General features: G+C 36.2%; 1 protein-coding gene and 1 long non-coding RNA gene across 4 annotated transcripts; both read left to right on the top strand.

The window, feature by feature from the left end:
- Nucleotides 1–2807: 2807 nt before the first annotated feature.
- On the top strand, nucleotides 2808–5036 carry LOC143460075 (uncharacterized). Its single transcript, XM_076957443.1, has 7 exons — nucleotides 2808–3007; nucleotides 3223–3293; nucleotides 3430–3531; nucleotides 3694–3853; nucleotides 3927–4070; nucleotides 4179–4358; nucleotides 4650–5036. The coding sequence occupies exons 1-7, from the start codon at nucleotides 2899–2901 to the stop codon at nucleotides 4772–4774; spliced, it is 891 nt and encodes a 296-aa protein (XP_076813558.1). The 5' UTR covers nucleotides 2808–2898; the 3' UTR covers nucleotides 4775–5036.
- A 2729-nt stretch (nucleotides 5037–7765) lies between these two features.
- On the top strand, nucleotides 7766–10581 carry LOC143460764 (uncharacterized). Of its 3 annotated transcripts, none has more exons than XR_013117959.1 (6): nucleotides 7766–7842; nucleotides 9248–9317; nucleotides 9402–9506; nucleotides 9640–9798; nucleotides 9927–10018; nucleotides 10107–10581. It is a non-coding gene; the product is annotated as an uncharacterized LOC143460764 (long non-coding RNA). The 3 variants fall into 3 exon arrangements; XR_013117957.1 differs by lacking the exon at nucleotides 7766–7842 and adding an exon at nucleotides 8263–9134 and having other exon boundaries at nucleotides 10107–10577; XR_013117960.1 differs by lacking the exon at nucleotides 7766–7842 and adding an exon at nucleotides 8267–9176 and having other exon boundaries at nucleotides 10107–10577.
- The last annotated feature ends 1231 nt before the right edge of the window (nucleotides 10582–11812 follow it).

Genomic DNA, 11812 nt, shown 5'->3' with positions numbered 1-11812 from the left:
TATATCACGTTCTCTGATAAAAGACATTTACCAAAGATAAAAGTTTTTGTAAAGTTTACTAATTTTATAGGGATAGTAACTAAAACCTGATATATTCATAGTGAATGTTTGTAGAGTGAATAGACTAAATAGTTTCGAGAGTAAATAACCTTAACGAATCACTTGGAAGTGAGCAGCTTATACGAACACTTTAACTTCCTTAGACTCGACGAGCCATTACTGCAACCTTCATTTACTTTACTTTGATTAATTTTTAAAACACACTTTTGCCAAAGTTTACAAAAAATAAGACTTCTTAATTTAAATAGGCTTAAGAATGGCATAGAATAAACCGTAGTGTGTTTAAACAGATATTTGGGCAGATTTTAATCAATTTATAGCAAGTTTTATACACCAAATAAGTTATTCATTTAATTCTCAATATTTGAATATATAACCATAATTAATACATAACTTATAGCTTCTTTGCAAATGTTGCGTATAAAGTCGAAGAACATTTAAAGTAGGCTATATTAGAAAAAGCTGTTTTGTATTTAGTCGAGAGAATTTATTTAGAGAATTTATTTAGAGAAGTCGAGAGAATTTATCACGTTCGTTTTTAGATCTAATCCCATTAATAAATAAGTTATCTCATATCTAATCACCTATATAATTAATTTCATCTGGAAAGTTGTTGTCACTTGGGTTTAGCGACTGTGCTGACCAATTATTTTAGGCACCAATTTTAGAAGAACCATTTTGCATTGAGCCTAAGGTTTATACGACTACCGGTATGCTACATTTCTTTTGTCCATTAATTGTGTATTTTTTCCCTAACTGTCAATGGCGTTTGAGACAATTACTTGTCAACTATTTTACATATGTAATTGTTGAATTCTTTAATGTGAATATACTGTAATGTTTGGCAAAACTTACAACTGACGAACAATTCTGCATCTAACAATTACAGTAAAAGCACAATCCGACAATCTGTACATCACAAAATAGCGTAATATTTACCCTATAGCATAGGATACGCAATACAGGCATAAATGCATCCTCGGGTTTTAAAAACAATTCTCCACACATTGTTTTCGAAATCATGCCCTCTGCGACACAGTCAACTGTTTTGATGACGGCTTGTAGTGTTACGTGTTCTCAGGTGTTTTGTGGGTGACGTTTTTCAAAGGTAAACAAGTACTATACATACTGTGTATGACACTCGTACAACAGAATTCCGCAACACAAGAGTTAACCACCAAAAAAATTAAAATTTAACTATAATTCTTTTGGCCTTAAATCATTTTTAAATAAGTTCGGGTTAGTTTTAGTTTAGCATCAGTGATTTAAAACAAAAATCATAGAACTACCACAGTTATGTATAAAGTACATAGAAACCATATAAGAGGCTAGTTGAGGTTCTTATTACATGATTTGAATTATTTCGACGTTGGGACTACGTAGTCGTAGAGTATATAGGCACTCTTGTAAAGATGACGTTGACATACTTACAGTCTAACAGAATAGAACTGTCTTAAAACTGTGCAGTCTATGCAACCAAAAAGTAAATGTATTATGTTAAAGGCTACACTACACGAAAAAGTGTAAACCCCATACGTAAACTGTTTATGCCGCATTAAGATTTATTTGGGAACCTATGTCGTCATATGCTGCGGTAAACAAAGGTTGAATATTATCTATATAGTAGCTCTATCATAAACTACTGTAGTGTAGGCTAGTAGGCTAATCCTATCTTATAGTTGTTGATTAATATTACACCAAGGTTAAATTTTTTTTGTTGTAGGAATATTTGACCATTACAGAAATATTAACATATAACCTCGTATGAGGATACTAAGAAATGTTTTTGATATCAGGTCTACTTGATACTTTAACTTTGGACCGTATTCACGATTCTAACTACAGTATATTGCAAGCTATAACCACATAGTGAAAAGTTGCATGTGAGATAAAATAACTTCTTGGAATTATGTTTTTGAATAACAATGGACTCGCATTCCTTGCTTAACTGCAACGTACCGGACGCACGTAGTGGATTGATCAGCATTACAAGAGCGTATATGCTATTCTCTGTTGTCATTCTTCATGTCATTGGTTTACGATATAAAGAATGACTTTTCTGGAGATATGTCAGCAGGACGCTCTTCATGCATTAAATAAAGTATGCAGAGCATCTATCGGACGAATGGTTACTGCTGTCGGAAGAATCGTTGTTCATTAACTACGAAAAACGACGGCCATTAAGCCTAATTGTAGAGTGTAGATTTTCTATCGCAAGAAATTGGGCCATTACATAGTTAACGCAAGTCTCTTCTTCCAATTGTTGAGAGTAATAAACAGACTTGGCATTAAATATGCTGTCGGGATATATACTTGTAGCTATAGTTAGTCTCTTCAATAGCCTACCTTTTACCGCCACTACGGATGTCGGATTCCGATGCTTTTAGTTGATTTCAAAACAATTACAAGTATTAAAAAACCAGGCAGGTATAATAAGCAGCGTATATCAGTGTTGGTTGCATCGGTCGCCATCTTAAAAACAAAACAAGATACTAACATAACCAAAGTTAATTTGATACATTTTGATATACAATAGATTAAATCCTTTATCGATTTGACTCAAACGTTGAAGGATTTGATGTTTTTATTTCTTTTAGCATTATTGGTGTCAATTAAATAACAATTAGAAAAAGTGCAAGTTTTTCGTTTGCAAAATTAAGATATTATATGAACGTTGAACATGTACAACTGCACATTGGTTATTCCAATCTAAAGTATGTTTTCTTCTGCTGTATAGATTGATGTATTTAGTGTATTTGTGAACTGTTAAGTTTTTCAAATTTGCACGATTTAAGAATTGTCCAAAGTTGTTTTGAAAGAAGAATTCTGGTCTTGAAAATGATGTCCGAGAGGTTTTTGATCATGCTAAATCTAATGTTTAACTTCGTAACAATATGGCTTTTCTCAGCGTTTGCGTTGGGTAAAAAATTAAACATACCAGGATCTGGTAAGAAAATTTTAATTTTTTTAATTGATCATGTTTATAATTATGCTTGTTATTATTATTATTTAATTACATAGTTATAATTATAATTACTGTTAATTAATTATGTTTTTAATTGATATTTAATTCATTTTCGGTTATATCGTAACGCATATAATGTGCTCATGATATTTGACCGAGAAAAGTTTTTTTGTATTATGATGAATATAATTTTATAGATTTCTTTGTAAATGGTCCACTTCCAATAATCGAAAAGTATCCTGCCGACAATATTCCTGCGAAGCCACTGGTAAAATGATATATGTTCATGGTTATGGTCTGCATACTGTAAAAGTTACCAAAATAACACGGTATGCTAAGATTCAATAAAAATTTACTATAAGTAAAATAAAGAATTTATTGTAAACTTTACTATTTTTGACCAGGTTGTCATTGGATGGACTTCATGTCTGTTATCTGGATTAGGATCGGCCATTTTGTTGCTGAAAGTGGCATTTGTTTCTTCGGACCACAAATCTTTCAGACCTGTAAGTAATGTGCGATGCTGGTCTTATACGAAAGCGACATATGATATCATACAAATAAAAACAATAGCAAGTATATCGTCTACTAAGTACAACTTGCTGTATCGTTATTTAAAACTTTACACAAAATCATAAGTAGCCTATTTAGTTGACACAATATTTTAGGCATTCTATCTTTGCTGGATTGGAGCAAATTGTGGTTGCGCAATATGGTCGTTTACTTTTGATAGAGAAAAACTCATACATTCGCTCGTCACTGTGCTTTGTGTCTGTTTACTTGCTATTGGTACAACAGCTCTGGCTTGCGGGGAACACTCAAACTCTGGTACAACAATGTAATGAATTATAATTAATCAGATTAAAAAAATTTTCTAATTTTTTTTTCTTCTTGTAAATAGGAAAGCAAAATTCGTGGTATAACAAAGTTATCCTGAGCTACCTCGGACTCTTTAATAGCTGGGCATTCACGGCCTTAACTAGTACCACCAGCCTTGCCCTTTACTATAAGCCGTCCGCTGAGCAGGAATCAGCGGAGCTCATTGGTAAGGACAGAGCGCTTAAATTTGTTTCTTGAATCATTTTTCATATTTTCCTTGCCCAACTGAGCTACAGTATATATAAATATTTACTTCAACCTAAAACATGTACAGGGCTGTTGACCATAGAAAAATGTGCAACAATCGGTAATTTAACCATGGCCGCTGCCTTTTTTGCTTGGGTTGTACTTGATCTAACTTTGGCGTCCCACTTGACAAATGAAATAAAGACCATTTATCCTGCTGTTGCGGTTTTCATGTTTGGATTATTTCTGTCAAATTTCTCGACAGCTGGTAAGAAGGATGCTTAAATTATGTCTCTAAGTTCGTACGTAACAACACCTTTTAGCGGTTTAGCCTATTATGTTCTTGCTTTGTGCTGTGGCTCTATAGTTCTATACACACTGATCATGTATGATGTTTTGGTCAACGTAACAGCAATATACGTATTTTATAAAGTGGAAAGAAATTAATGTACGTTCCAGTAAAAAAAAATTACTTTGTGTTAATGTGGTATTTGACGAATATTCGATTTAAATTTAGTTTTCAATGCTTCCTTTTTGAATGAGTTTACTTCTTTTTTAGGTATTTCTGTCAGTCAGGCAGTTTGTTTGATGGTGGCAACAATTTCTATCGTTGTATGGTCACTGCGAAGCTTTCTTAAAAAATATTTAGGCCTACTCGAAAACAAGTCTAAAAAAAATAATTAAAAACTATTTTGTAAAAATTTAATTAATTTTGAAAATCTAGCGCCTTCCGTAGCTGGTAACTTAGCTGAGATATAAGTGACTTAAGAAAAATAAGATAGATAGACATATAATCTAATGCAAAGGGTTTTTGCTCAATAATCTGTTATGATAGTGTTTGCAAAGCCTTTTTTTGCTGTATATGGGCGTAATTTAATTTGTTTGAATTGAACGAAAATTTCACGTGGCGGAAAGTAAAGCTTATTTTTGCTAATAAAACCTCTACTGATTATTCGTTTATCGGGTATGCTCTAGCCAGGCTTGTATTTCACCAGCATAGAAGCATACGCTTTGGAGCGTGACGCAATACATTAACGCCCTAGGTCTCCAAAGCAATTTTAACTGGTCGAAATCTGATGTAATCAGTCATTATTTAAAAAATATCAATTGAACATTAGCCAGTAGAGATTACTTTTCTGTTTATCTGCCTAAAATGTGCTCTCTTTCCAAGGTTCAATATGAACGAAAGAGCCCTATAATACCAGGCAAAGAGCCGCGGGTTGGCCAGTCTTGGCCTGTATGGATTTATGAACTCCAGAATAACGAGATCCGACTGTAAATGCATGTCTTGCATGGTAAGTCAAACGTCTAGGAATGATACCTCTATAATGACATACAAAAAGCGCAACGGCTAATTTAAATTATGTTAGAGATGACGTTCATGATCAGAGAATAAATAGATTATAACCAGATCTCTGCGTCGTACTTCTTCACCAACATAGAAGCATACGCTTTGGAGCGTGACGCAATACATTAACGCCCTAGGTCTCCAAAGCAATTTTAACTGAGAACACGCTAAAAGTTTGTCCTGACGTCATCAATTGCATCTTAATGTTTTAAAATAGCACTATGTTATTGTTTACTGCTGATTAATTGACAGACAGCAGTTGGTGATGTGTAACGGTAGGCTGCTGATCATGACGTAAGGAAAAGTAGACTGTGATTGCTCAAAGTGCAAAGTGCTGTTAGTTACTGCTCTGTAATTGACAGGTTACTGTTGGTGATGTATAGAAGAGCAGACTGTGATTGCTCGACTAGAACTCTGTCCTTGGTTGCCGCTGAATGGACAAAAAAATAGTAAATGGCAAATTTACTGTTTTTTGACAGTGCACAAACCGGTTAATTTGTTAAAAAACTGAACTGCTATGATTTACAATTTACGTCACCAACAACAGCTTGTCAATCACTGAGCAGTAAGCAATAGCAGAGTACTATAAAAAGCAGTAGGCTACTATTCAACAATAGCGTCCGGTCTGTTGGATACGATGCTGCAAGTAGCCTATAGGTGTCTTTTATTATTTTGACAAAAAGTGCGAAAAAGGGTAAATTTAGTTTAAAATCAACTAGGCTACACACAAGGATAATGAAACGTAGCTTATCCACTCAGACCAGGCAATAAGTGAGTGGTCAAAATAAAATAACATGAACATAAAAGATATAGGCTAGCACTATTTATGGGTTCAGCGGCCGGGCTAGTTGTTACCAGCGATTATTACTTTAATTATTTTTGGACACGTTTTAAGGTATTTAGAATATACTTTAATTTCATTCTGACAACTCCTGCGACGTCATCGGAACCATGTGGCCATTGGAATACTTCCAGTGATGTGGAGTGAAGAGATTTGTTGCAGGAGTAACAACCTATCTTCCGCAACTTTTAACCCTGGCCTACGTGCTGTAAATGTCAACCCAGCTTCGCTTACAGCGATGGAAAAACACGGGAAACAGCAGTTACCAGTTATAAGTTCTCTGATCGACTGGCGTTGAGACAGAGAATCAAGAGAAACACACCTTTTTGACCTGGATGATTGGAAGTGTTAAACTTTGTCTGCTTTTTTATAAAATACTCTTTTATTCTATTTTTGAATATTTTGAGTCGGAAACACTTTTGTTCGTTTGGGTAGTATGATTCTGCCAGAATGTCACTGTCACTGACACTGTCATTATGACTGTGGTGGCACTGCCGGCGGTCAAGAAAGCTCTGTCAGCCGTCGTCCAAGCCGTCTTTCACAATAGAAGACTGTTCGTATTGGAGAATGTACAGAGAGCGTCATCCATTGGGACGGCCACAGTTTTATATGTTTAGGCGGTACCAAAATATGGACTCTCTGTATGTATACAGTTACGTATAGCCTGGAGAGTCTGCAATTAAACTATATTAAATTAAACGCACTTATGTTTTTACTTTTAAGCGCTCTATACAAGGAATACACTTGCTCAATAGACCTTTTCCAAGTTACTGTCTGGGTGGCAAGATTTTTTAGATCGCCTACGCTATAGCAGGCGTCACCAAACTTTTTTCACAAAAGGCCAGATAACCATAAAAACTGACGATCGCGGGCCGAATTCCCACTTTGTTCAATAGGCTACGATACAATCAGTTCATTTATGATTCAGTGATTCGGGCCGGACAAATTAATCTTGCGGGCCGTAGTTTAGTGACCCCTGGCCTGTAGCCTACCGCACGTTACGTTAGCTAACTTGGTTTGGCATGCCAAGCTGAGTTTAAAATATAATTAATCAACACGAAGTAAATGCAAACTGAATTATTACATTCACATGAGCCGCAGTTAGGCTACCAACAGTCAACAATTTTCATTGTTAAGTAGGCTATAGGCGATCGTAAAAATCCTGCTATTCAGAAAAAAAACGGGCATGACTCAGAAAGGGTGTATGGGCAGCAATGGTTTATATTTATATTCTATCCATTACTATTAATGAGCACACTGCTGAGACCCGCTAAGCAGTGTTTGTTAGCCATAAACATTTGTTCGTTTTACAATTAGGTTTATACGCAACTCTTTATCCTGAGTGGAAAGTATGGCCGTTTTCAACAGGAGTTTGTGACCACCGTCATTCTGGCAGAATCCTAGCAGAATCATAGCTTCCAAAATGACAGCAGGGTTTCCGTTTATTTTTTTATAAACTATGTACAGTAGACTAAATAATTATTCTTAAGCGCTAATGGTAAACTGCCTAATGGTTTTAATGTGGTATGCCTAGCCGTGACTTGTCTGTTTTTAACATCGCATGTAAGTATTTTTGGTTACGGTATTTCGATGTCAGCAGTCAAACGTTATTATTAGTATTAATGAGAAAATTCTTTGATTTAGCATTATGAATTGCATGGCCTAGGTAAAAGGTAAAATTGCTGAATGCTGATGGGCTAAAATGTCAGGTTCTTCTGACATTTTAGGCCTATTAGGTTGATGCAATGCAGAAGTCTGGAAGTGAAGCTTCTTTGTAGACCATAGCCCATTAGCTATAGCTTAATAACAGGTTGCATGTAGTTGAAAAAACAAAATCGCAATAGGTTGCACTTGCACTGTCTCAATAATCAAGTCAGCAACTGTATGGATAACAGTCTACAAACCTAAGTAAAAGCATAGATGTAGTAATTTGACTGATTTCCAAAATAAATCTGCATGTAATTGTATTATATGTACTCAGTAAATGCATTTACCTGCCCAGGATGTTGAAATAGCCTACTTATCAAGTGTTTTTTGGCTCTGAATTCTTAACATGTTATATAGGCCTATTTAGTGTAAATAGTAAGCATTTGTCAAATTGCATATATGTTTTAGGGTTGACAAAATACTGAGTTTATGACAGAGAAATGGGAAGTTTTGTTTAAGTACTTCTTGGTGTAAACATCCTTTTCTCTAGATAAGTTAAAATTGTTTGAAAGTTAATCAATACGGTAAGTATTGCAATTACTGTTTTAAAAGTCAACTCAGCCCTTTAAAACATACAAGAAGAGGATTTATCATTTTAATGTGGTTAAGCTCCAATATGTCGGTATTGAAGGCATGTTCTATTGTTGTGCAAGTCTCATATGTTTTGTGATTTCATTTGTGCTTTTACCATATTTAAGTTTTCTCACATTAATTATTATCACTCCAATTATTATCACTGAAATTGAACATACCAATATATCTATTTGTGTAAATCATAATTTGCTGTTGATGGATTTTCCAACCATGCCCCTGAGGCAGCCCTTTCATGGTCGTTTGGTTTTTTCATCAGGACATTCCCCAATAGGCATATTATACCTCGATAATAGGTAATGCTCGTTGAACAAAACCAATGGTTACACTAAGAAGTAGTATTTATAGTGAAGCATAAATACTAAACAGGCACAACAATTATGATACTGTGCACTTTAAATGCAAACAAACAAAGTGAACATAAAAGAATGTGGAGCCAACCAGATACATCATCATTAGAATAACATCTAAGAATGCACAAACATGGGACTGGCAGAGGCTGCACATGCCATGGAAAAATCTAGTGAACTGACGGCATCGCTGTGCTACATGAAGAAGTACATATAAATTTCTTTATATACAAAGACGTCCCAGTGCTGGTATGCACTTATACTATCGTACATTTTGTGAACTGTATGTGATTGTGAACAGCTCTTAATTTCATTAACAGACGTTTTGATTGGGAAATTCAACTTCTTGGAAGCACTATTGTAGTCCAAGTGATAGAGGTGCAGAGTGAGGTAAATTATGGCTTCTATTTCTAACACTCATACAAGGTAAACGTTACAGCTACACTGATACTTTTCAAAATACTTTATTTAAAGGTTGCCCACAGTGATATGGGAAATAAAAGAGCTGTCTACCCATCGCTTCCTCACTTGTTGTACACACAGTCTGCTGCGAACAAACTCCAGGAGATTTGATGCAAGGTTGCTACTGAGATATTTCTCCGTGTACTTAACTTCGTAAAGTCGTACTCGTAAATCTTTAATTTTGTCATTGAACACTGTAAAAAGAGATAGTGGCGATAAGCAAACATCTTTGACTTTGCATTTTCTACAGAAAACTGTATAAGGTCAATAAGTGATTGAGCAATATTGTCCAGAACGGCCGTCGATAAATCCTTCCAGTGTTTACCAGCCTCACCTTCCAAGTTGTACTGTGGCTGAAATTCCTCCAGCTCATTTGTTGTGATTATCTCCATGTCAAGGATACATTTCGGTAGTTTTCGCCATTTAATGATTTATGTATTATGCTGAGACTTGTTTTCTTTCGTGAAAGCAGTTTTCTTATTGACGTCTTTATGATGTTTTGGAATATTGGCTGATTTTTTCGTAAAAAATATATAGCTACAGCGATCGATCTTGGAACGAACACCATCATATTCTACTATCCCCACTTCCCCACCATCACACTGGACTACTCTTTCCTCACGCACGATGTAGGTAATATAGTGCCGTTTTTCCTTGCCAAACTCAAGGTAACAAATCCCTGCCTGAAGTTTATATCTTATTTTTCCTTCTCCACAGGGTATAATTAACTCACGATTGGCAACCACAATCTTTTCTGACAGTGACTTTGAATCACGTCTTCTCAATCCGATCACAAGCAGTTGTGACGTGGAAATGAACCTTCCTTGAACATTTACGCTCATTATAGGATTCCCAGGACATGAGGAACATTCTTTGGAAGTTAAGCATGTGAACTGTGAAGTGTTCGGCGATATAGAGAATTAACATCGAGCCGTGTCTTACCTCATTATACAAAGGCAGCAAAAGATTTCTGTTGTTTCTGTTACACTTGTTTTTACCCTGTATCTGTTACGTTTCTCCCTTGCGGCCGATTGTGCGTTTCCGTGGTTAATTAAGCACATGTGTCTTTTTATCGACGTGTGTCCGACAAGTAGTTGCACTGACAGTTGTGTATTGGAGCTCCTGAAATGAGCTGTGTGAACGAAAACTTGACCTAACAGCTTTTAAAATAAAACATGTGCCTGTAATTCTAAGAGTGAGAACAACAAAACGTAACACTGGCGAGCACGGCACGACCTCTTAGAGGCACAGAAGATTTTATCAAGTTTTACTGAAGTTGAATTTTTTTACTCTCCGCCTCGTTACCAGCGTGGCAATAGTTTTTCGTCTTTTCTCAAAGAATTCGAATCCTTCTGCGACAGCGTTAAAGCATCGGATGCGATGAAGAAACATGCATTTCTACAAAGCTTGCCGGAAGACATGAGATTCTCAATGACCGATGGTCGTAAAGAACTCTACGAGCTTAGTTATGACGAACTCATTCAAAAAGCAAAAGACACGGTTTCAGGACTATCTTCACAAAAGCATGCCATGCAACAACCCGTTCAGCGAACTCAAGGTTTTGACGAATCTGTAAGAAACTTTCTTGAATCTATAGCTCAATTGGGAAAAATGGCTTATACAAACGACGAACAGCATGAAATGCGCAGCAGTGTGCTGTACAACCTACTTGTTCGAGGACTGAGAGATCGTCAACAAGCCTCTCAAATCTTACGCGATAACTTTAAAAATGCACAACCGGATTTTTACGCCACAGCAAAGAACATTATTGAAAACGCAGAACGGACGCATCATGAACCACGTATAATGACGTCAGAAGTAGCAGCGGTTACAGGAGATCACCAGGACGTATCCCAATTAAAAAGAACTGTCGAAAAACTTCAGGACGAAATTTTCCAGCTTCGAAAAGAAATGAAGACAGCAAGAAAACCTCGGGAAGAGAGAAGAAGACTTCAGTGTTTTAACTGCGGGGAATATGGTCACATTGCTCGACGTTGTCACAGGCAACGTGCAAGAAACTTTTGACGTGCTTCTGACATACACGGAACTCACAGCAATCCACCATGGGAAATCTACCAGGTTCAAACTATGGATCAGGACTTGCATAGAGAACAAGTTTTCCAACGATGAGTTGTCGGCACTGCACGATGAGTTATGTTTGGACAAATTGGAACTGTCAGAAGTTGAACGCCAAAAGCTGTTTTCCGTAATCTCTTCCTATCGTGATGTATTTTCGCTGCACCCGTACAATATTGGACAAACAGAACTGGTCGAACACTCAATCGAAACTGGAGACTCGCTCCCTATACGCCAGCAACCAAGACGCTTGCCTGAATCCCAAAAGCAAAAGAAGCATCTGGATGGTCAACCGAAAACACTATTAAGGCGCAGCAAAAAGATCCAGTGTTGAAAAGACTGTTTCA

The sequence above is a fragment of the Clavelina lepadiformis genome, chromosome 5 (assembly GCF_947623445.1).
Source record: "Clavelina lepadiformis chromosome 5, kaClaLepa1.1, whole genome shotgun sequence".
In the NCBI taxonomy this organism is placed as follows: Eukaryota; Metazoa; Chordata; class Ascidiacea; order Aplousobranchia; family Clavelinidae; genus Clavelina; species Clavelina lepadiformis.
Note: the sequence above shows the minus strand (reverse complement) of the source record. Positions and strands in the feature narration are given on the sequence as shown.

Bases quoted from the DNA above. Each gene is read 5' to 3' on its own strand.
- LOC143460075 (XM_076957443.1), top strand. From the start codon at position 2,899: ATGATGTCCGAGAGGTTTTTGATCATGCTAAATCTAATGTTTAACTTC. The intron at 3,294-3,429 runs GTAAAATGATAT...ATTTTTGACCAG, and splicing joins ATATTCCTGCGAAGCCACTG to GTTGTCATTGGATGGACTTC. The intron at 4,071-4,178 runs GTAAGGACAGAG...AAACATGTACAG, and splicing joins GGAATCAGCGGAGCTCATTG to GGCTGTTGACCATAGAAAAA.